This window comes from Archocentrus centrarchus, chromosome 6, assembly GCF_007364275.1.
Source record: "Archocentrus centrarchus isolate MPI-CPG fArcCen1 chromosome 6, fArcCen1, whole genome shotgun sequence".
Lineage (NCBI taxonomy): Eukaryota > Metazoa > Chordata > Actinopteri > Cichliformes > Cichlidae > Archocentrus > Archocentrus centrarchus.
In genome coordinates, this window is record NC_044351.1 from 11,074,921 (window position 1) to 11,099,602 (window position 24,682).

The 24,682-nt window shown below is 41.9% G+C and overlaps 1 protein-coding gene across 2 annotated transcripts in view; it reads right to left on the reverse strand.

Annotated features, from left to right (window-relative positions):
* LOC115781212 (unconventional myosin-IXAb-like) overlaps positions 1–24,682 on the reverse strand; it is a 145,286-nt gene that overhangs the window by 21,577 nt on the left and 99,027 nt on the right. For both annotated transcript variants that reach the window (XM_030730734.1, XM_030730733.1), the window contains 14 exons: positions 22,506–22,622; positions 20,602–20,736; positions 12,412–12,533; positions 10,892–11,033; positions 9,276–9,471; positions 6,529–6,648; positions 2,729–2,804; positions 2,375–2,518; positions 1,420–1,459; positions 1,186–1,308; positions 963–1,043; positions 761–871; positions 289–411; positions 38–187 (listed from right to left, as the gene is read on the reverse strand). In XM_030730734.1, coding sequence (XP_030586594.1) covers positions 38–187; positions 289–411; positions 761–871; positions 963–1,043; positions 1,186–1,308; positions 1,420–1,459; positions 2,375–2,518; positions 2,729–2,804; positions 6,529–6,648; positions 9,276–9,471; positions 10,892–11,033; positions 12,412–12,533; positions 20,602–20,736; positions 22,506–22,622 — 1,680 coding nt within the window. The remainder of the gene's footprint in view (positions 1–37; positions 188–288; positions 412–760; positions 872–962; positions 1,044–1,185; positions 1,309–1,419; positions 1,460–2,374; positions 2,519–2,728; positions 2,805–6,528; positions 6,649–9,275; positions 9,472–10,891; positions 11,034–12,411; positions 12,534–20,601; positions 20,737–22,505; positions 22,623–24,682) is intronic.

The window sequence follows — 24,682 nt, forward strand, 5'->3', positions numbered from 1 at the left end:
GAACATCTCCTGGGCCAATCCCATCACAGCATCTCACCTGGATGGTGCATGCGGCTCGTCTCATGTTGACAAAGAGCTTCCTCTCTAGAACGGCTCTGAAGCGGCGCTGCAGCATGACGATTCTCCGCAGGACCTCCTGGTGTAGGAGGGCCTGAAGACGCTGACGTTCAGCCTCCCGCAGGAACACCTGCATCGTAGAGAAACATTAAGTTAGCGCATTGCTGCAGTCCATCATATGGTACATAAAAAAGAGAGAACAACAGGTAAACCGATTTCCAGAATTCGTACCATTGTGCTGCCCACTTGATACCCAGCAGGGAGCAGGTGGATACGTCTGAAGAACTCCCTGATACCTGACTTTGTGGGGCTGGTGCCTCGAGGCAGCAGCACATGGAAGTGATGCACAAAGTCCTAAAAAAAGGATATGTGTGTAAACATTTTTGAATATGAAGAGATAGCTGGTGATTCATTTTATGAAAATATAAGAAATGGAACATTAAAATGCATGTTTTGTTCCATCAAAAACTTAATATTTAAATTTAAACATATTATTTTAGTTAGTAAATCTAAATATCATGCAATATGATTTTATTTTATCAACAAAAACCCCCCCCCATTTATTCATGCATCCTTTAAGGCAGACTGCTGAATTATTTTCTGACAGCAATCTGTATCAATGTACTAATAAATAAATAACATTATAATAATAACATGGCAATGGCTGTAGATCTGCTGTGCAGTGGCAGTAGGAGGGGATTACCTGAAAGGTGTACTTGATGCTGTATCCTGATTGTCGGATCCGGACGGTTTCCAGCATACCTGTGTACCTCAGCTGTCTGAGTACCAGAGTGTCGCTGAAACGCAGCGGCAGCTTTGAGTGGGACAGAAAACAAAGGAGTGATTAAACAGAATCCAGCAGTCAGTCATTAACGGGGTGAAAGCTTTTCTGCAGGAGTGATCACCTTCTCAGCATTGGAGCGAATGCACTTGACAAAGTACGGCTCTGACTGATCGAGAGTCTCCATCAGCTTATTGAGTGACGCCTGCACACACAAACAGAAACAATTTCAGTTTTACTCTTTTTGTTATGAGTCCTCTCGTACATGCTCACGTTGCAGTCTGCTGTGTCACTGATGTTGTTGTAGTTCTCCATGTGCACCAGCAGAGGGAGAAAGCGGCACTGACCTGGAACTGAGCACTGATGCTGGGAGGCTTCTTCTTCTTGTGCAGGTGAAGCAGCGACTTGGTGATGCGGTCGTGGAGCGTAACACTGCTCAGGTAGCGCAGAGACTTGATGTCCAACAAGTGCTGCACACACAAAACCACATCATTTATAAACATGCATATTACTGAATTTAATGCACATTGTCCAAGCTGTGAGATAGAAATGCTTTGAGTTGTGTCAGGTTAGCGTCTTACCTTGGGAAGGGTTGGTTTACTTTTGCAGTTTTTGTTTCTCCTAAAGATGAGAAAGTATGATTAACAGATATTATCAGCAGAAGTAATGAAAGAATTCAATTTCATTTATGTAGCACCAAATCACAACAAACAGTTGCCTCAAGGTGCTTTACATTGTTCAATAATTACAGAGAAAACCCAACAATAAATAATGAACCCTATGACAGGGGTGCCCAAACTCCTGGCCCGCGCGCTGCTTCCGGCCCCGCCCCTAGTTCCGGTCAGCGAATTGTAATTTGACCCTTTCAGTTACTTTTTGACATTTTGCTTAACCCCCTCAACTGAAATGTCAAAAAAGTAACTTAAAGGGCCAAATTACAATGATGGATGCTCATATTAAACATGGCCAAAGTTTGGAATCATGAAGTCAGTGCATAATCCCTGTGAGCCATAGTCTGCTCAAAACGCCCAGTTCCAGACAACTGTTTCTTACACTTGGCTCTGTATGACATTAATGAGAGCAGATAGCCCTAAAATGATCAGGCACGAAGCTCTGGTTGCTAGCACAGAAGCCTCATGCATCTGTTGACCTCACGTTTACAAGGGGCAGCCAATCAGAAGAATAAAAAACATGGAGCAGGAAATGAGCAGGATAGGTCTCCTTTAAAGTATATCACTACTAATATTAGACCAACTGGGGCAGCTGAGGCTCAGGAGGTAGAGTGGATTACCTACTAATTGGAAGGTTAGTGGTTTCAAGTTGCCCCTGATGCATTGTGTGAGTGTGTGGGTGATAGATAAAAGAGCCTGCGGTGCATAGAACAAAGCGCTGTATGAATGTGTGTGCATGGGTGAATGCAGTTTGTAGGGTAAAAGCTCTTTGAGTGCTCAGTATGATATACCGTATTCAGCACTGGCAAAAGACGACTGCTGTGACTTGATATGCATGTATGTGATGTGTATACGTGCCACTCACAGTAGGATTCCCTGAGCTCTCTCTAGGAGCTTGCTGTTGTTTGAATTGAGGAAGATCCCGTCTTCTTCCAGGGCGGGGCTTCCCATCGAGGAGAGGCGACCCGACCTGGAGGTGCGACCATTACATCCAACACTGTAGCCATCCCTACAGGGGGAGGGAGGAAGAGTACAGATGTGGTGTTAAATCGGTGGCAACGTTTATTTTTTGGTTAACGGAGTCATTAATAATACCCTGTGAATGAATAGAAGATACCATAATATTAACACACACACACACACACACACACACACACACACACACACACACACACACACACACACACATCTTGTGTCCCTTGACACTCGTCATGCTCACCAGCTGGCCTTCTCATTGAGAGCATTGGTGCCTTGAAGATCTGATAAGGGGGTGCGGGGATTCTTCCTGGTGATACCTGGATGGAAAGTGGTGAAGAGAATAAAAGGTAAGAAAATACAAGAGTCAAAGGTCACTGGATTTATCAGTACCTGTATCTCACTCAGTCCCTGTGTGAAACCATAACCTTAAGATCCAGCACTTTAGTGTCTCCACTAATCTCTGAACTTCAACTCTACACCTTCCTCTCCTGCTCACCTCTCTGACACACTTCTTCTTTAGACATGACAAGCTGCCATCTTCAGGCATCTTCTATCTTGCTTTTGTACTTTTATCAACCACTAAAACTCTTCTTTTACTGGACTTTTGATTCTAAGGTGTTAGAGTTTTGCAGCCTAATACCTTAGAATGGCCAGGACTCCCTTTTAAAAGAGATTTTAAATCTCAATGGGACTTTCCTGGTAAAATAAAGGTTAAATAAAATAAAATAAAAATGGGGCTGACTCTGTAATTTGTTGTTTTTAACAGCAAAAGGCATTTCTGGGTAAAGACCATTCCTTAAACTGTTAAATAACCGAATTGAATCCGCTTAGGCTAAAAACCAGTGGAAATCTGTTTAAAGGGGACCTACTCTGCTCATTTCCAGCACCATCTCTGTTCTTCTTGGACTCTGTTAGAGGGACTCTGCTATCTGAAACAAGCAGTTTTAACTACTCTCTGATTAAGTGGGGCTTCTTCTGATTGGCAGCCTCTTGCAAACAGAAGTTTTGAATAGCAGATAGCAGCAGAACAAAATAGCCACATTTACTCAAAATGAAAGCATTGGTTCATTACAGTTATTATATTAAAGCTCTTTCAAAACAAGCAAACAAAAAAGATATATGACTATTTTCACAGGCTTACTTGTACTGTGACTAGTAGACTATACTGATATCAAAGTGTAAAATCAGTGGAGTTTCCCTTTAACAGGGGGGAAAAAACACAAGAAATTCACTTGGGAATTTCCTTTGAAATCAGTTTCAGTGCTGGAAGCTGTTAAATCCCACTGCAGCAAAGTGCTGCTTTACAACATTAAGAAACATGACGTGAATAAACACACTCTGCCACACAAATGTGGTTATCAGTGGTGAAAGGAGTGATAAAGGAAGGCGTGGGTGTCATTAAACCCTTCTGGTCTACGAGGACCTGATTCCTTTGTCTGATCACTCATGCGTGGGAAAATTTCTGGTTATGAGCTTTGCTCCTAGGCTGAGTCAGTCAGCCCAGAGCTCAGAGTGACCCACATACCTGATTCCTTATTAACGGCTGCAACAGAACCAGCTTACTGGGGCTCAAAATCACAAGCCATCCATTATGATCAATATAGCACAGGATTCATTTCTTTCTAATTCTAGAATCAGTCCATTTAAAAACCTCTTTCACAGGGATCAAACTTTAGATATGAATAATAACAATCCTAAATAGTACCATTTAATATGTAACATGTTAAACCTGAAGAAATATATCAATTTGCAAAACAAAGCCTCTTAAATTCTTAACAACTGAAATTTAAGTTATCAATATTGAAAAATATTGCACGCTTATATTGCAGCCTCTTCAATTTTCCAGACTGTCACTATCATTATGACTTCATATTTAGTGAAATGTTGACCCTGCAAACCTACTTTTACAGTCTGAAAAAACAAATTCATATATGTGGACAAGAGAAATCCCACAAAATTCTTTATTATTCATATGGATAACTGTAATCTCAGTGTGGTTGTGTCAAAACACGTCTGTGTTGTGTTGTAGCGATATCTACTGAAATTTGGTTAATAACCAGCCAGGACCAGCTGTACCCTTACATAATACCAATTTATATCCCAAGAGGAACTAGTGACTCATATAGTGTCCAGTCTCCCCTCAGTCTAACGATCAAGGAAGAAGTGCTACCCAGAGATTTTATTGTTCTTTTATATAGTCTGTGATTCCAGCTTACTGCCAATTATATAAAAAACAAAAAGTCAATGAATGAAACATAAACAATGACTGCAGCTCCTGGCAAGCAGGAGTAATGTGTGATCTGCGTTAAACCTGTGCTGCTGCCAGCACTTTCTTTCAGTCGATTAAAAAAAAAATGGCAGCAGAAAAAGTAGCTGGAAATACACAGGGGGAAACAACGGTACTGAACAGGCCAATCACAGTCAATGTGGACGTGTCGATGTGACTTGTAGCTGGAGAGGTGCACGGAGTAAGTTTCGGCGTAGGGTTTTAGAAAGGTATGTGTACATTTAATACAGAAGCACAAATCAAACTTAACAGGACAGCTGTGCAGCAGTTCCATCCATCCATCCATCCATCTGATTTTTTTTGGATGGCATGCTGGTTAGTGCTGTCACCTCACAGGTGGGTCATTCTTTTGAATTAGCACGTTCTTCTTGTGCCTGTGCAGCTTTCCCGGCTTCTTCCCACAGCTCAATGTAGGGATGTGTGCGACTAGTTAAGTAGGCATTTAAGCCTTGCTGCCCTTGCCGGATGGTGCTAGTTGGTTAAATGTATTAATTTAGAACAGCAGGCACAGATTCAAAGATGCTGCACCCACCTCTCGATATGAATGGAAGTGGGGGGGAGTACACCGATGATAATTGTGTCAACTGGGACTGTTCTGCAATACTTTGATGAAAAATGTGTGTGGATGTTAGTGTGGAAGAAACTGCTACTAGCACTGCATGTATTTGCAATGTTATGTACGCTTTAAAAGTGTTGCGTATTTCAGTGATATTTAAAACATAACTTGATTAAGACGAAACACGATTACTAGTTTCATACAGCTCCTAAAATATGCACAAAATAATTGTTTGGCCAATGTTTAACTTTGTCCACTTAAAGTATGCTCAGTTTTTATATGTTTTCAGAAGATTTTCTGTGTTTTAGATTTGTCGACTCGTCTATATTTTTCCTGTTGTTTAAAAAAAATCTTGCATGTTAGTCGCAAAGATCATCCTGAGTCCAAAAACTGGCATGTTAGATTAGTCGATTCTAAATTGGTCCAAGGTGTGAGCTAGATAAAATGCATGAAGCGCATTGAATAAAGTGCAGTATGAACTTTTGGTTATAAATGTGGTTTGAGTGTTCAGTAAGAGAAACGCTGTATTAATGTGAGCAGGTTAGACTTTTAGCGCTCCTTGCACCTGCAGCAAGTCTAGATTGCCTCTCAAGTCAGTCATGCACGTTGGTTGTTGAATGATGCTATAGCAGCGTCTGGCAAAGACAGACAGATGCTACAAGGTCCAAAGACACGCTAAGAAACAAAGCAGCACTGCTACAGAGAAACAAAAGCCACACCTTCTAGGCTAACATATTTCACATATTCCACCTTTAAGAAAGAAAAACCCTTATATATATTATTATTATTTTAGAATAACAATATATAAATACTGTTATTTTATTTTGGAGTAAAACCAATTATAATTCAAATGAGACAGTTTTCTGCTAAGAGAAAAGCACCTTGAATAAAACAAAGTCATACAGTCACCTTCTCTGCTGCCTCCATCGCTTTTTTTTTGTTTTAGCTGCAGTTCTGTTTGTTAGTTTTTAAAGGACACGTTTCAGTTTTTGATTAATAAGCCATGAAACAAGAAAAATGCATGAATAAAATACTGTAAAAATCCATGACAATCATCTGTGTTTAAATCCCTGTGTGTGTGTGTGTGTGTGTGTGTGTGTCTGAACTGAAGCAACACAGAGGCATTTTTTCTTTCCACTCCAGTTTTCTTCCCGCCTTTTATTAGCGTGGATGTGTGTGAGAAGCTCAGGTTACTTACTGTATTTCTCATCTTTGCATCTTTGAAGGATCTCGAGGCTCCGCTGGTGAACCGGGTGGTGAAGGAAACTGAAGTTGTCAACAGTTTTAACAACAGCACAGGGAACTGCGGCATCATTCCCTAAAACAGCGAGAGGGAGAGAAGAGAAAATATGACAATATTTTCCAGTGCAGCATCTATATTTAGATCATGAAGGGAAAATGAATTTTAAATATAATAATGGTTATGCTGTGAGCAGATTAATTCATAAGCCCTTTTAAGGGGATCTGGAGGTCAGATCTACATAGAGAGTAGATAAGTTGGCAATAATGAACCAACTCTGTCACAACAACCTCCAGTCGTTCAGATCCTGAGTCATGTTTTTGGCATCACTTTGCATCAAAATCTCCAAAACGTTGAAAATTTGAAGAGTGCCAAAAGCCATAGTTCTTCTGCTGGCCACTTGAAGCTGCCTCCAAAACTGAGTCTGACTTAATAAAATGTACAGTGCCTTGAGAAAGTATTCGGCCCCCTTGAACTTTTCAAACTTTTGCCACATTTCAGGCTTCAAACATAAAGATATAAAATTTTAATATTTTGTGAAGAATCAACAACAAGTGGGACACAATCGTGAAGTGGAATGAAATTTATTGGATGTGTCAAACTTTTTTAACAAATAAAAAACTGAAAAGTGGGGCGTGCAATATTATTCGGCCCCTTTACTTTCAGTGCAGCAAACTCACTCCAGAAGTTCAGTGAGGATCTCTGAATGAACCAATGTTGTCCCAAATGACTGATGATGGTAAATAGAATCCACCTGTGTGTAATCAAGTCTCCGCATAAATGCACCTGCTCTGTGATAGTTTCAGGGTTCTGTTCAAAGCGCAGAGAGCATCATGAAGACCAAGGAACACACCAGGCAGGTCCGAGATACTGTTGTGGAGAAGTTCAAAGCCGGATTTGGATACAAAAAGATTTCCCAAGCTTTAAACATCTCAAGGAGCACTGTGCAAGCAATCATATTGAAATGGAAGGAGTATCAGACCACTGCAAATCTACCAAGACCCGGCCGTTCCTCTAAACTTTCATCTCAAACAAGGAGAAGACTGATCAGAGATGCAGCCAAGAGGCCCATGATCACTCTGGATGAACTGCAGAGATCTACAGCTGAGGTCAGAGAGTCTGTCCATAGGACAACAATCAGTCGTACACTGCACAAATCTGGCCTTTATGGAAGAGTGGCAAGAAGAAAGCCATTTCTCAAAGATATCCATAAAAAGTCTCATTTAAATTTTGCCACAAGCCACCTGGGAGACACACCAAACATGTGGAAGAAGGTGCTCTGGTCAGATGAAACCAAAATTGAACTGTTTGGCTACAATGCAAAACAATATATTTGGCGTAAAAGCAACACAGCTCATCACCCTGAACACAACATCCCCACTGTCAAACATGGTGGTGGCAGCATCATGGTTTGGGCCTGCTTTTCATCAGCAGAGACAGGGAAGATGGTCAAAATTGATGGGAAGATGGATGGGGCCAAATACAGGACCATTCTGGAAGAAAACCTGTTGGAGTCTGCAAGAGACCTGAGACTGGGACAGAGATTTATCTTCCAACAAGACAATGATCCAAAACATAAAGCCAAATCTACAGTGGAATGGTTCACAAATAAACGTATCCAGGTGTTGGAATGGCCAAGTCAAAGTCCAGACCTGAATCCAATCGAGAATCTGTGGAAAGAGCTGAAGACTGTTGTTCACAAACGCTCTCCATCCAACCTCACTGAGCTTGAGCTGTTTTGCAAGGAAGAATGGGCAAGAATTTCAGTCTCTCGATGTGCAAAACTGATAGAGACATACCCCAAGCGACATGCAGCTGTAATTGCAGCAAAAGGTGACACTACAAAGTATTAACGCAAGGGGGCCGAATAATATTGCACGGCCCACTTTTCAGTTTTTTATTTGTTAAAAAAGTTTGACACATCCAATAAATTTCATTCCACTTCACGACTGTGTCCCACTTGTTGTTGATTCTTCACAAAAAATTAAATTTTATATCTTTATGTTTGAAGCCTGAAATGTGGCAAAAGGTTGAAAAGTTCAAGGGGGCCGAATACTTTCGCAAGGCACTGTATAAAAGATGACAACCTGGCTACACTTCCTCCTAATAAACAAAAGGGAAGCCAAAATTTCCATTATGGGAGCTACCATCATCTTGCACTTCTGCAGTCAGCGTGCAGGAGTGATTCATTGTATCACATACATGCTCAGCTTTACCGTGAGCATACCCCCCCCTGCACTTTTTACGCAGCCTGGCTGCTCGAGTCCTGGTGATCTCTGCTTCTGGTTGTAATAAGATGGAAGGCTTATTATAATAAAGTAAATACAGCAACTAACACAGGCGGCTGTTTGTGAGTTTTGGAGAATGAAACAGTAAATTATTTGCATGCTATTTGGCGGGTATCCATATCTGCATAGCACACCCGTAAGTTCACAGATGCAGCTTGCTAACCAAGCTTGTCAGTGTCTGCAGTTCACCTTCAATCCATATGTGGTCATTTCTGGCTTCAAAAAACTTAGTGTTGCTTCAAAACAGTGCTATGTTGTGGTGGCTACATCCATCTTTCATATACAGTCTATGTGAGAAGAACTTACAGCTCAGCTGTTCCTAAGAAAAAATAATTTGTTGTCTTTTCTTTCTGAATCTTTAACTTTCAAGCTGCTCCCTTTTACTGCACATACTGGACCTTTTAGGCTGTTCCTCACCTGTTTTTTTGTGTGTATGTCTGCGTCCAGCCTCCCTGAAAGCCACATTAGCTCTGAAGTAAGCGCGCAGCACAGCCCAGCGGAAGGTCGCTACGGGGTCGATTCCCATCAGGCCACAGATGAAGGCGTTCTTGCTGCTCTTCAGCAAGGCCACGACGTCGGGACGCATGTGGTCAGTGTTCTTCTCCCTGAAGTCCTGATTGAAGAAAAGACATGTTTATAAACATGTAACAGCCCATTTCTTTACCTTCAAGAAGAAATTTAAGGCAGCCTTTTGTAGGACTTCTTGGTAATTAAAGCATGAGCTCATACAGCTCAAGTATTACAACAAACAAGGGCGTAAGTTATTGCTGGGGCTGTGATTTTTTTTTTCCTTTTCCCTTCCCGTTGGCAGCAGAGTTTACAACTATTTATGAGCAAATGTTTCACCTCCGTTCCTTCCAGAGTTGTTGGTTAGAGTTAAATAGTTTGCATGATCGCACCGTCAATTTTCATCCAACTCTTGGCACAAATGCAAATAGATATTATTATACAAAATGTCAAAATACTGCTTTAATCTCCATAACCATAATTAAAACCAAACAGCCTCACAGACTGTAAATATCTAATTAATTCATATTTGTTTTCATACACCTCTCGCTTCACATTAAATATGAGGTGAAGAAAATCCTCTCACACATCCACACGAGTGCAGAAACACATGCCCCCTGACCCCCGCCTCATCTGTCTGTAAGGAATGAAATATTTAAACTTGAAGTGGTGCTATCATAACAAAGCCATGAACTATAAACCCTTCAACGTATTCTCTGTCCATATGCAACAAATCAGCTGCGCGTTCACTACCGAGCCAACGTCAGACACATTTCATGACTGCGGCTCTCGCTGCACAGTTCACAGCAAACGACTCCTTGGCTCTGAGCAGATATAAGATACTTTTCCACAGCCATGATAACCAGCTGTTATGGATTTATATTGTACAGTCAAACAGCAATACGCTCGATCCAGTCCAGCACATGTGCTTCTTATCAAAATGCAGCTGGGAAAAGAGCAGAGAATTAGATCGAACTGCAAAAATAGGTCGACAGAACAAGCAGGTCTGCAGCAGGCTTTCAGAATCCATAAACACTTGAGTGAAGAGAGACAGCTCAAAATATCAATCCGGATTTGATGCAGTGAAAAGGTAGAAAAGTACATGTGAGATTCTGAACTGTAGTCTTTGGCTTCATCAGGAAGTTGATATCATCATGGGAGACATATGTAATAGCACACCTGCAGGTCAGTAAGGATCTCCTGGGCTAAATGCAATGTCTGTATTTAACGTAAAGTCAGTAACACAACTAACAGATAACAGTGGACACATTTTGCTTTTGCACCTGTTTGTGCCACCACGCTCGGTTTAATTCCTAATTTTGGGTTCATTTGCAGCTACTAGCAGGCAGCGACAGAGCAAACGGTACACAAATCCTTTGTGGATTATTGTTGCAGCTGGCTGCCCTGAGAAACTAACAACACAGGCAGGATCAGGGACAGTGAAACTACGCCGCTGAGGCTGCGCTACCGTTAAAGCAACTCGGTTCTTTTTCATGAGAGCAGAGACACTCACGCACGCATCTCACCTTGACTCCATACTTGACTTTCCCAGCGTAGTGTCTGATGATGAAGGCAGGCTCCATGACAGCGGGGAACTCGATGTAGCTGTTTCCTTCATGCTGACGCTTGAACTTGTCCAGCAAGGTCTGATTGGAAGCTTGGGGGAAACTACAAAGACATTGATTTCATCAGTTTGTGTTCAAAGCCTCTAACCGGAGTCTGAAGTCTAAAATGGATACACTTAAAGCATTTATTTAGCAAACTCTCTTTGGTATTTATTTCCTAAATATTAAAAAAAGCACGTTCCAAACATTAGCACAACCTGCCACATATTTTTCACATCTGCTTTCCCGCAGTTCTCAAGTGCTCATCCCATTCCTCTAACCCCCAGTGATTAAAACTCACTGGCATATACTTAATCCAGTGATTTAAACTTAACCAGTCATGGGGCCTCTGCTTGCACATTCTTCTTTTGTGTTTTCACCTTTGCTTTTTGGACATTTAAAGCCATTAACTACTAACCTCTGCTGGCTGGATCAACATTCCTGGAGATGTTTCATATCATCTAAACCTCTCCTCCCTGCACCTCTAAACCACACTGCATGCTCTAGTATATCCGTGGGGGTCCTAAAGCTTGATACCGTCTGTCGAAATGAACCCCCACACCCACCCCCTGTTTCTGCAGTAACATAATCCATCTCTCCAGAGAGCCCAAAGGCCAGCGAGCTGCACTTGCTGTGAGTGATGAGCTCTCTAAGTGTCTTTCCTTCTTTCTCTATAATCATTTAGCATGAGGCTCCTTCCTGTGGCAGCACAGACCCTGGGAGAGATGCTGTCCCCCCCATCATTTTTACTTTAAAAAAATCCCCCCTTGACCCTAATTCAACAAAAGTGCCTCCCTCCAACCCGCCCCCACCCCAACACACACACACGCTGCATGAACAAATATATACACAGCATTTAGTCCACTCCTGATTAAATCCAGATGAACCAGCTACGCTAAGTGGCAGGTAAGATGACAGCTAACATAGATAAATATGGTTGCAAAGGTGCACCGCCTGGTGTGTTTTTTTTATGTGAGGGGGTTGGAGGAGCATTAGATTTGATTTATGGAGAAGAAAGATGCTGAGACAGAGAGCTGACCTGCAGTACAATGTTTCACCACAGAAGAGGCGGAGAAAAACCACAAGCTGCTGCAGTAATGGTGGGGGGAGGAATCAGTATATCTTTAGTTAAACCCTGGTAGGAGTCCCAGTGTTGGTATCGATCAGGCTAATGAATGAAAAGCCTGCACAGGGAGCAGTTTGTCTCTTCAGTTTAACAGATGCAGGAAAGGTGTGCCTGTGCATTGTGATCAACACTGATAAACCATGACTGTATAAAACACATCTATGAAACGACTGCATTCTTATGAAATACACTATTTAACTCATAAAGCTTCAAGGAAACAAGCAGTTGAGCGACGTCACACAGAAAATGCTTTTGATTAATTCCTTTAATCATTATCTAGTAAATAATGATCTGCGATAATCAACAGGAGGCGTACTTGCACTCCTCGTCCAGCAGGTGGAACAGAGCTGTGGGTTTCTTGCTGATGAGGTTGATGCAGCCGCTGTTATCGATGTAGTCAATGGTGTGCCAGGTGATGCCCTCTGCCCTGTACTCCTCCTGCAAGCAAGCGCAAAAAATAGACAGTACGAGGACAGTCAGTAAATACGCAAAGCAGAAATGAAGCAAACTGAGTTTAAGCCTCATGTATTAATATTTATGACCGCTATTAACCTAAAGTCTAATGGGATTTATTGAATATGCTGCTGTTCTGAAATACTTTCATTCCCATGAGCATTACTGTCAGTCACTCTGCAGCAGCACTCGACCTCCTGCAGCAGCAGAGGTTAAGCATCTTACACAATTGCACTTTCATAGTAGAGCTGTTTACCAGTGCTGAAACCTATCCTGAATTTGATAAGTGTGGCTCATTTAGGTAAAAAACTATGCCTGTGCTTGTGCTGGCTTTCCATAGAACTCGACTAGGAAGTCTTAAATGATAATTTCATTCCACTGAAAAACCTGAGTAACCACTAGGAAAACACCCGGTTGCTTGCTGACTGTCAGTCAGCTGGCAAGATCTGTCTGCCCCTGAAGGCAATGACAGCTGAGGTCTGTCACCCTCGCCCTCTTAATACCCTCAAGTAAGAAATCTGGGATGAAAAGTAGAAAGAAGTTGATAGGGTAGGGATTAGGTTAAGGTTCTGCTCTACCAAGAAAGCTGCTGTTGAGGTACATTTGAGAAAGTCATGTAAACAGTTGCTGCTCCAAAACCTCACAGGTTAGAGTGTCTTTCTGTCAGGCTGCTGGAAAAGAGCATGCCTACTCAGCAAAATGTTTAACAGTCAGCACCAGCAAAGTACCAGTGAGTCTAGCTGGAAAAACCAGAAGAAAAGAGGGTCAGATTAATCAGCTGCTTCACATTAAAGGATCACACAATATCCAAAGACAGTAAGAACAACGAACTGATAATTGTAGTCAGTAGTTTGATGACACTGCAAACATTTCATGAAAGTACGGAGAGAACTGCCAGACACCGTGTTTACAGCTTACGTCTGGAACCTGACTGGATAGGTTGTTTTTACGAGCTCGTATACGACCATTAGCGACCTCTAGTGGGCATGCATAAGTGCATACACCCCTCACGGGTTACATCTGGTTTCAAAACACTCATCTTGAAGCTATTTGGATCAACGAGTGGCATCAATGTAGCTATGGCCATCTTTTATATCATCTATGGCTCCAGCTCCAGCACTGTGTTGATGGAATAACTCTATTTGATGGGCTGAAAATTGGTGCCCTGTTAACCTAAATAAATGGAGCTTTCTTACGTGTGTTTAATGTTCAAAAAGGGTGTATTTGAACCTACAAAGTATTTGTGCCCAGTCCTTAAGAAACAGCAAGAGAAAGCAAACTTTCAAAGTGGTCCCTGACCAAACTCCGTCTCCAGTCTCCCAGCAGAAAGTTGGGTGTGTTGTATCCTGGCATACGGCAGTTAGAAAACATCCAGCAGCATAGGAATGTACATAATGATTAATGACTGATCCTAAAATAAACCCAACAGTAAATATGATTGGATGGGAACAAGTTCAGGGTTTAGTCTGAGTGGCACGCACACTCTTCTAGGTGTCATAGTGCATTTCAGTCTTTACATTTGCATGTTTGCACCCTTTATATGGTTCTATTAGAGTATGCATGTAATTTTCTTTTAAATTGCATGATGAAGAAAAACAATGACAAATATTTTGGAACACATGCTGCCCACTTGTTAATAAAAAATTCAAAGCAGCGCTGCAACATACTTTTACATATGCGACACGTCTGCCCTCTCCATCTCTTAGGCCGCTGAATCACTGATAAGACATTTGGAACATGTGGCATGTTTGCTTTTACTCAGAGGTTGCACTGGATCAAGCAAAATGAAAACAGAGCCATAAAGAAGTTGCATGCGTGTGCTTTTGTTTAAATCTCTCATCAAGGCGCGCTCACCGCTGGCTGACACGGTTCATCTGGCTAAGTTTGTTGCGTCTGTGAGGGTTTGTGAACACATGCACTGATTCAGAGAGAAAGAGAGAGAGAGAGAGGCAATTAGAGACAGACACTCTGATAAAGAGATAAACACACACGCTAATCAGCCATTTTATTATTACATAGGCACATTAACGTAAACAACCCAACCCAGCAGACGAGAGGACTACAAAGAGTTGACTCAGTATGCGAAGAATGTAGAGAAGGTCTTTCCGCGATTTAACGAAACAGCGTTGCATAAGTACAACACAGACACGCCACATCCAGCGACTTAGAAACAGCTGCTTTAGGAGATTTCTATTTGCACTGCAGAGCAACCCTCTATATGATCGCTGACTGGTGGCTTTTACCTCTGCAAGACCGTATTCATGGAAGTCCTGTTAATGCAGTAATTTAAATGAGCAAATATGCAAAAAATGCCAATTAAGAGCTGGTTCTAATTGAGCTGACAGACCTTAAAATCAAAACTCAGATAGGAGAGATCAGATGAAAATGAGAGAATTTTTTTATTAAGCTCACAGAGGAGACACACTAAAACTATATCCTGTTTAACAGGTTTTCATTTTAGAACAGTTTTAAAGTGGAAGTGATTTCTGCCCAGGGGAACATTTCAAAAATGATTTCTACTTATACTGACACATCTGTTTAAAAATATCACATTGACCGTTCAGTGGGCATACATGTGCTGGTGTAAACAGGAAGCAGATGGTGGGTTACTAGAACAGAAATGGCAAAAAGAGAAAATACTCCTTTGCCTGGACCGGCTCAAGATCTTGTCTCTGCTTTTTGCAGATGATGTAGCTCTGCTGGATTCGTCGAACGATGACCTCCAGCTTGCGCTGGGGTGGGTTGCCACGGAGTGTGAAGTAGCTGGGGTGAGGATTAGCACCTCCGAGTCTGAGGTCACGGTTCTCAGGGGGAAAAGGGTAGAGTGCTCACTCTAGGACAGGGAGGAGTTGCTGTCCCAGATGGAGGAGATCAAGTATCTCTCACTTGTTCATTGGCAGATGGACTGGTGGCACCATGATGCGGACGCTGTGTGAATATATCATAGCAGGGAGAGAGCTGAGATCGTGGATAGAAGCGGTAGAAATGAACTTCCTCCAAAGGGTGTCTGGGCTCTCCCTTAGACAGCGTGAGAATACTGGTCATTCATTAGGGGTTCAGATTTAGAGCCACTATTCCTACTCCACATCAAAAGGAGCCAGTTAAGATGGTTAGAGCATCTGTCTAGGATACCGAGGTGCTCATGTCCAACTGGGAGAAGACCTCAGGGGAGATGCAGGACATGCTAGAGAGATTATATCTCTCTGCTGGCCTGGGAACTCCTTGGTGCTCCTCCAGATAAGCTGGAGAAGGTGGCTGGGAAGAGGAAGACCTGGGCATCTCTGCTGCTCCTGTGACCTGGACCTCAATAATCATTAGGATATGGATGGATGGCTGGATGGATGGAACACTTACTAAGACATCCTTTTAGAAACACATCTCACTCTCTCTTTGTAATTTCATCTTTGTAATGCCTCTCAGAACTTATTTGGGCAGCTATTTTGAAGCATTATCAAAATTAATTTCTTTTTATGATATCCAGGACATTAAAAAAAAACAAAAAAACAAAAACGTAAGAAGTACTGCTACCTTTGCTGAGTGCCATCTCTCTCTCTCTATGCCTCTGAAGAAACACACACAAGTATAAGGCTGATAAGATTTCCCCAGTACAACGGAGGGTTTAGATCAACCACAAAACATTGTGAAATAAATTTGGCAAAACGAACCATTAAAATGTCTTCTGACGAACTAAACAGAGAGAGATGTAACGGATATTAGGCCCTTAAAATCCAATCTGCAAGCACTAAAAGCCCTCAAACCTCCCGCTGAGTTGAAGAGAGCAGGGAGTTCTGTTGTGGTTGAGGAGGTCGGTCAGGATTTGTGGCCATCCTTCCATCCGTTACTCAACTATGTGTCAGTCCTCTGGTGCGTAACACAGTGCAGCATTCAAGCAACCTGAATTGTGTTTGGCTGAAAGCCCTGGTTTAGAGGTGAAGGAGGGCATGTGTATGTGTGTGTGTGTGTGTGTGTGTGCAATTCTCCATCACTCCTGCTATCTCTCCACTCCCTGTATCTTTATATTTCTAACTCCCTAAGCTCCCATCTCTCTGATTATGACAGCAGAGTGTTTTTATTGAGCAGACAGGAGGAACAGTGGTGCAATAATTGGAGACGGAGCAAGTTCTTGTGGTTTTGTTAAAGGATGAAGAGAAAGAAACGTAGAAACTGTCAGAGGTGCAGAAAAAAACATAAGACGGGCTGGAGTGTATGACGGGGGGGCATCCAAAGAGGAAGAAACGAGCAGAGACCACGAAATGTAAAAGAAATCCACCGCCTCGGCTGTTAATGTTGTGCAGTGGGTGGGTGTGGAGTTAAAGTTATCTCAAGTTTGAGGCAAGTGATCAAAGCGACTACCAGTTGGAGTAAAGCATCCAACTGACTGAAAAACAGCACTTAACAAATTTATTGGACCACCATACAATGTAAGGTTCATGCTGTAGCTGCAAATTTGGCCATTTTCTAAAATATTTTTCTAGTTTTCTTGTTTTTTTTTTTTTTTTTGACAGCCAGACCAATAAATGTGTTAAGCACTGAAACGTGTTTTCTAACTATCACACAATTTCAGCCACAGCCGCCCCATAAAAAGGAGTTAATGAGTTATGACCATTACTTCAATAAAGTGCTTGTTTTAGTAAAATATGTAAATTCCTACTGATCTTATAAATTCAGAGAAATACCTGGTTCTGGCTTGCTTTGTCTTAGGAAAAAGTAAGTTGTAGGGTTCTCTGTCAGATGAAGATAAACCTGTCCACATGTTTCTTATTTCAGTCCTGAGTCAGTGTGATATCTCCCAAGGTAAACACGATACGGTGTTTGCCTTAGGCGGTGGCCGTCATATGTTTTCTCACTTTGATACGCCGTCCTCGTACAGAAAAGAAATCGAGCACCAACTGGCGTGTTGAGCGTAAACACTAGACACTCACACCCTCCTCGCTCCAGCTGAGGGCTAAGGTTGGTGCGGCGCTATTAGCTTTGGCTCCTGTTGCAAAGATAAACACGCATCGCTGATAAGACCAACCGGTCGGCCAGAGCGGACTGTAGCCCAGAGGAAGAGAGGAGGAAAATCCCCCTGATGGAGAGCTGAAACCACCTTTCAGAAATCAGGCGTTAAAGCAGAAAGCATGCATTTTACTTCCTTTCACAAAACAGGTTACATCTTTTCTAGGCACACGATCCTTTGGCTGTTGGTCTTTATTACAGCTTCTGCGCTCGCAACAAAACAGCTCAATTAATTGGCCACAATGCAAACACACCCAGTGTTAAAACAGAATCCCCACTTTGGCAGTTAAAGGGTGAATAGAAATGAATTTAAACTTGATTTAAAAAAAAAATGACTGCATCTTCAAAAATACCGGCAAATTAAAGCAAAAAGAAAAGAGCGAGGCACTGCGGTTGGCTGGAAGATGGAGACAATATGATCTGTTTTATTTCAACCGCAGCTCCATTACACTTGATACTATTGTTATTACACAGAGTACTACTACAACAATATCAAGCTCCTCGTAGTTTATAACAGCAGCCCTTTTGACAGCAGCTGTGAGGTTAGTGGGAGCACGGAAGTGTTCAGACTGCAGGACAGAAGACTATTAATGCCAGGAATCTTAGAAGAACTCAAAGAAAGACGCTGTTAATCCTCTGGGTGATTAACCAGGTAATCTGAACCCCATCCATAAAACCTCATGTCAAACAAAAACCCAAAACAGCTAGAGGGTCATAATTAGTCTTTAATTACCTTCTAAAGGTGCGTGCCAGCTGATCTGAGGTCAGCAGTTAAAGGCTCAACACAAAACCACAGACAGGTGTGGACAGCTTTAGCTCTACGTGACGTCAAACTAAGGTTGGAAAGGGTGCAAACTGCACAACTTTATTCAAACAAATACAAATCATATGAGATCTGGCAACCCTTCATTTGGAAGCTATACCAACTTACCTCAGAGGGGCCCCGCAAGCTCCACATCACCTCAGCTGCTGTTCTGTTAAATAAACTCAGGGACAGCAGATAGCCGAAGGTTCGGAGGACCCCGCTGATTAAAGGATAATAAACATGAACTGTGCTGAAACAATATTTGGTGCTGTCCTGCAAGGGCGAGCATCTCAGAAGCACTTTGACTCTTATTAGCTGAACATAACACAGGAGCGTGCCTTCAAATGGAAGCACCACTGAAAATGGAGATAATCATCAGACCGTGCTAAAATAAACCAATTTGCTGCACTTCAAAAAAACCCAGCAGGCTACACAGAAACAGAGCCAAAATGATGGTAACTCGTGTAATTAAGGTCATCTCTTATTCTTATACAGTATATATAACTGCAGCACTGCAGCTAATAGAAAAATATTAAAACAGAGGTCAGATGAATTTATTAGAAAAAATATAAAAGTTGCACATTCGGTGGTCAAACGTGAGCAAAAAAACATCAGATCCAGAGTGTTTCACATACAACGCTCAACTTATTTTTTTAAGCTATCTATTATTGTCTCATTCTCCTATCACCTCCCCTTCAATTGTAGCATAATGCTACCTGGGTTAAAATGTTATCCCGTGTGTGTGTGTGTGTGTGTGTGTGTGTGGTTGGGGGGGGGATTTGTTAGCCTGAGGGCTAACAGTGAGAAATAGATAACAGAGCCATTAGCTGACTGGCAGTTTGTTATCTTCATTAAAGCTGAAGAGACGTTTACTGAACTTGTTTACCGGCATAATTCTTTTTTCCCCCACTCCCTTCCTCTCTTCGTTTAGCCGTCAGCGATGGTCTCGCCTGCTGTGCTGCCGCAACCAATCAGTGTTCAGCAAGAGCGAGACGAGAGCTGACAGCTACTCTGACACAGTCCATCTGATTGAGACTCGTAATCTCCCCTAAATTATCCTTCTGTTGTTTTTGCTTCTCAGTTCTGTTGCTGACTCGATGTGATTTGGAGAACAACAACAGCAAGAACACACCCGGAATATTAACCGAGCTGGCAGCCGGCAATCAAATAAAAGAACAGGAATATATAATGTAACCGATCCAGGGATTGAGACACAGTCGAGGCTGGTTATGATGCTTCTCTATGATGTGCGGCAGTGATGACTGTGAGGAGCAGTAAACACTAATAACCAATAACCTGCACAAAGCTAAAAGTGTTGGTTGTGTTAGCAGCACTTAGCTGTCAGGATGCATGCAGCTCTGCTTGACCCTTGCACTCTAACTCAGTCTGTCAGCCTGTTCTGGTTAGTCAGCACTTTTTCCTCTGACCTTTCAGGTTAATGGATGTGCGTGCTAACCTCGCTCAGCTGCATAATAACAGCTGCTCGCACTGCAGTGTAACAAGGGCACTAACACACACTCATGACAGGAAAATATGGAGCATCATTAAGGCTGATGATATATGACAGAAGAGCACATGAAGAGCTAAAACTTTTATCACGATCATGTTAAAATCATCAGTAAAATCAATGAAACAGCATTAGTTCTCATCTTCAACATGGTCTGGAGATGCCTGTTTACCAGCTGACACTTCCCAGCATCTCTCCTGTGTTACAGTTTGTAAAGGTAGCAGACTTAAAAGGACCTGCACCAATTCTGCATATCAAAGTATGTGAAGCACATGTCTCCTAACAGCTCTTTATCGTACCACGTTCTACGGTTCCACTAAAGAGGAAGTCACGCGTGATGCATTAAAACAATTACTAATGTCCCCCCTTTGAAAGGGAATCTACGAGGGTCCGCTCTTCCCTCCATCAGATCAATCGGCAAAAACATAAACACATTTTTTTAGGAATGTGTAATATCAGCAATATTGTGACAACAGCGCTCAAACTGACATCACTGCATGTGAAGACATGGAGAAGCAGATCCTTTTTGAATGTTTGCATGTGTTTAACGTCATCATAGTTCTAGCTACACACAAAATGCAATGATGTGTTATCAGAGGCCACACAATAATTATTGTCTGAAGAAATGGGGAACGGAAAGATAAGGAAAGGAAAGGAAAGGAAAGGAAAGGAAAGGAAAGGAAAGGAAAGGAAAGGAAAGGAAAGGAAAGGAAAGGAAAGGAAAAACAGTAACATCACTCTACCTGTTCCAGTTTGAAGATGTGTTGGTTGAAATAGTGCTGAAGCCGTTCATTGGCGAAGTTGATACAGAACTGTTCAAAACTGTTGTTCTCATAATCCTCAAAGCCAAAGATGTCCAGGACTCCTATAGACAGGATCTGGTGGAACAGACAGACAGCTTATATTTCTTTAATCGGTGTGATTTAGAAAAAAAAAAACACTGTAAACATTAGTAAAAATGCTCGATGCTTTGTCATCTTTAGAGATGTTTCTCTTTACATCCCATTTGCTCCAGCTCCAGCATCCCATTTGCCCCCTGGGTGTCAGTAAGATTCATGTCATCATACATCATTAATATGCACCATCAAAGGCAGGCGTTCACTCAAAGAAGGCCTTTAATTATGAAATGGACTGTAAAAGCTGCTTCTAATTTAATTGAATGTTATTCAGCAGTGTTTTATTTCCCTCTGAAGGGTAATTTTTTATAGTCGGGCGTAAAAACACACAAGAACACAGGCCGTATATATAAATCTGTTATCTGAACATAAGAACAGTGACCTTGATAGGAAGTGCAACCTCATCGACCTCCTGACAAACAGATGATGTCAGTGCCAAGGGAGTCACTCATACACTGTCCCATTTTCGTCATTTCAGACGACATTACATTGACTTACATTCATTTCCTGAAGGCTAAAGCACCACTTATCAATACTCTAAACTTAAACCTGGTTTTCACCCTAAAATCAAATGATTTACATCATGTGGACTCAGTTGTCCCCACAGAAAGGGGCAAATTCCCACAATGTGACTGTATAAACAGATTTATGTCCCCACAACATGAATAAGACAAGAACAGACACACACACACACACACACACACACACACACACACACACACACACACACACACACACACACACACACACAGAGCACTGGGACATCAGAGGACCACAGGGGGTAAACTGAGCTGAAGGGAACTAGATGCCATCTGCCCAAATGTTCCTAGCATGCGTGCGCACACACACACACACACACACACACACACACACACACAGAACGATCTGTTTTCTGATTCCTTCGATGCACCCACTGGGTTTGGCTTGCCAGCTGCACACACACACACTTGTATACACAAATACCATACCACTCTTCCTCTAGTAGTAAAACAAAAGACAACTGAAGATGAAGAAAGAAAAATATGGCTAAAGTAAAAGAAGAGTGACTTTATATTGATGAACATGGCCAATATTTCCAAAGTATAATGGTATAATCATATAATAATATATGTATAATAAAAGCAGTAAAATCAGGTGTAATTACCACAGTTCATAACAGCTCTGTTGCATTTAAGGGTATCAGTCAATGGTGTGACCTAATTAATATTAATGACACATTTAGTTTCAGAAGGTTGAAGGATATTTGCCTATGTTATGAATTTTGAGGGGGTAATTTTATTTAGACAAATGCTGCAACACATTCTCTGTTTTTCTATTTTCCATCCATCCATCCATCCATCCATCCATCCATCCATCCATCCATCCATCCATCCATCCACCTGAAATTTAGCAGGATGCATATCTAATGCATGTATGCACAGATTGTCATGTAAGTTTAATTTTGTCAGAACTGAAATTTAAGTGAAAGAATAAACTTATTTTTAACCCTCAAACAAATTCATAGATGTTATTAAAGGTATCATTCAATAGTTTCTCTGTCTGTTTCAGTATTGGCTCTCTGTGTGTATTAATGTTAAATTGAACTTCATTACCTCCTTCGAAAATTTAACATCACTGATTTGTTGTTTTCAAGTGTGGAGAAAATTAAATCTTGGCTTAAGTGCAAGAAATGATCCGCTGTTCAGCCAGATATCAAATTTATTTCTGTGTGAGCACAAGACGGGTTTATGTGAGTGTGTTTGCATTCCTACCTTTGAACTGTCCTCCAGGTCCTTGTTGTTCAGCAGGGCATGGTTGGTCCTGAACACTATCCAGTCAAACAACGCACTGTACAGTGACTTGGCCATGGAGTCCCTCACTGTGCCCGCCTACACACAAATACACACACACAGATAACACATTGGTTTCCTCATGATCAAAAACATGGATTTTGTAATCTGAAACAGATGCTAGCTCTGTGGATGATCTATCACTCACACTCTTGCTGAAGTATATATTAGCACAGAGAAGTCTTTCCTGATCCAACACCCCTCATAAATTGAGGAACATCATTTCTTTGTGCCTTTCCAATCTCTGCTTAGAGTAGAGACTACTTAGACTGAAGTAGGAGCTTGAAATGTCCCCAGAAATGGGGTTCTAAGAGCTTTGATAGTTCCTAGCTCCTGTGGTGCAGACGAACTTAAATCGACTTCCCCCAAGAGTTTAAAAGAAATATGAAAAATTTGTTGCAGTCCAAAAGCACCTACATAACATTAATATTTTCTCTCTTGTAATTGGGACCGCATCATTGTCATCCAATGAGCCGCAGTTCTCTGGGCTAAAATGCCTCGTTGATGTCAGAGGAGAGTGTCTGAACTGCTTTGAGTTGGCAGGAAGGCAACAGTAACAGAAGAGCATCTCTGAACACGCAACTGTCAAACCTTGAAGCAGATGGGCTACAGCAGCAGAAGACCACGCCTAAGAAATAGAAAATTGAGACTACAATTCACATGGCCTTATCGAGACTGGACAATAGAAGATTGGAAAAATGTTGCATGGTCTGATGCGTCATCAATATGGACCAAAACCTCTGAGAAATGTTTCCAACACTTTGCTAAATCTATGCCATGAAGAATTAAGGCACTTGTGAATGAAGGCAAAGGGTGTAAGATGTACCTAATAAAGTGACCAGTGAGTGTACAATGATCAAGACTTGGTTGAGCAGGGAGGTAAGAGCTGATTTATATTGTGTTTTTGAGGCTAGCTTTTTTCCTAGCATTGATGCTGGCTCTATCATCTTCATGTTTAGAATAATGTTACAGACACGTTATGACTGAGTCTCTTATTCCAAACTCAAATTAATAACTAACTTTGTTCCACAAATGTATTTTTTGCACGGCCTTTTCAAACATCAGGATGCAGTGTTACAGCAGCAGTCAACAAGCAACAATCTCTCAAGGAAAAATGAGCTACTTGTTTGGGTAAGTTACCATCAATGTTAACAGCCTGTCAGCGGCAGTGCTACTGTAACTTAGAAATGGCAGCACACCTCAGGCTCTTGTTATAAATAAATTGTTCAGGAGTATAACAACAGTTATTCTGTACTTAAAGGGCAAACAGAGCCTGTCTGCTCAGAGTTACTGGTCTCAGGCTTGTTGTGCACAGTAATACTTTTCAGTCATGAGCCAGAGCATTAAGTACCTCCAGATCTACAGATTAGTATTTGGAAAACAATTTTTTATGGATCACGTTTTGATCCATAAAAAGCAACACTGCCGATAAAGGGGGGCGCTAGTGCGCAGCTGTAGGATGTAGACGTGTTGGTTTGCGCTCTCCACCACAACTTTAAACAAATATTTAAATTCCACGATAAAAACATCTAGGAGCCAGCATCGCTGGTCCTGCACCCCCGACTAGCAACCGGGCATCATGTCGCCTTTGAAAAAATCCACAAATTCCGGGAAAAATAAGACCATGGACGGATACATCGGCGGCGCTAGTGCTAATGAGGCTAATGCTAGCAGTGGCCTCGCCAGCGGGACCGTGAACGAAACTGGGGACTGCGCTTCGGGTGACAAAACCCAGATGCTCGTAATGTGCCAGGAAATATGTAAAAATATGTCAGCCTCAATCCTGGAGAAACTTGATGAGCGTTTCGACGCCCTTGAAGCCAGGCTTCAGTCTGTCTTGGCTGCACAGACTGACTTACAGAACCGCATGGCCGGCCAAGAATCAGCAATCAACGCACACGAGGAGCGTCTGGGGGAACTTGAAACGAAATGTGCGGAGCTTACAAAGCTTGTAACTCAGCAGCAAACCAAACTGCTGGACTTGGAGGCGCGTTCCCGCAGGCACAACATCAAAATCGTTGGCGTAAAAGAAAACTCAGAAGAGGGGAGACCAACCGAGTTTGTCTCTAAGCTCATTCCCGAATTACTGGGCAAACAAC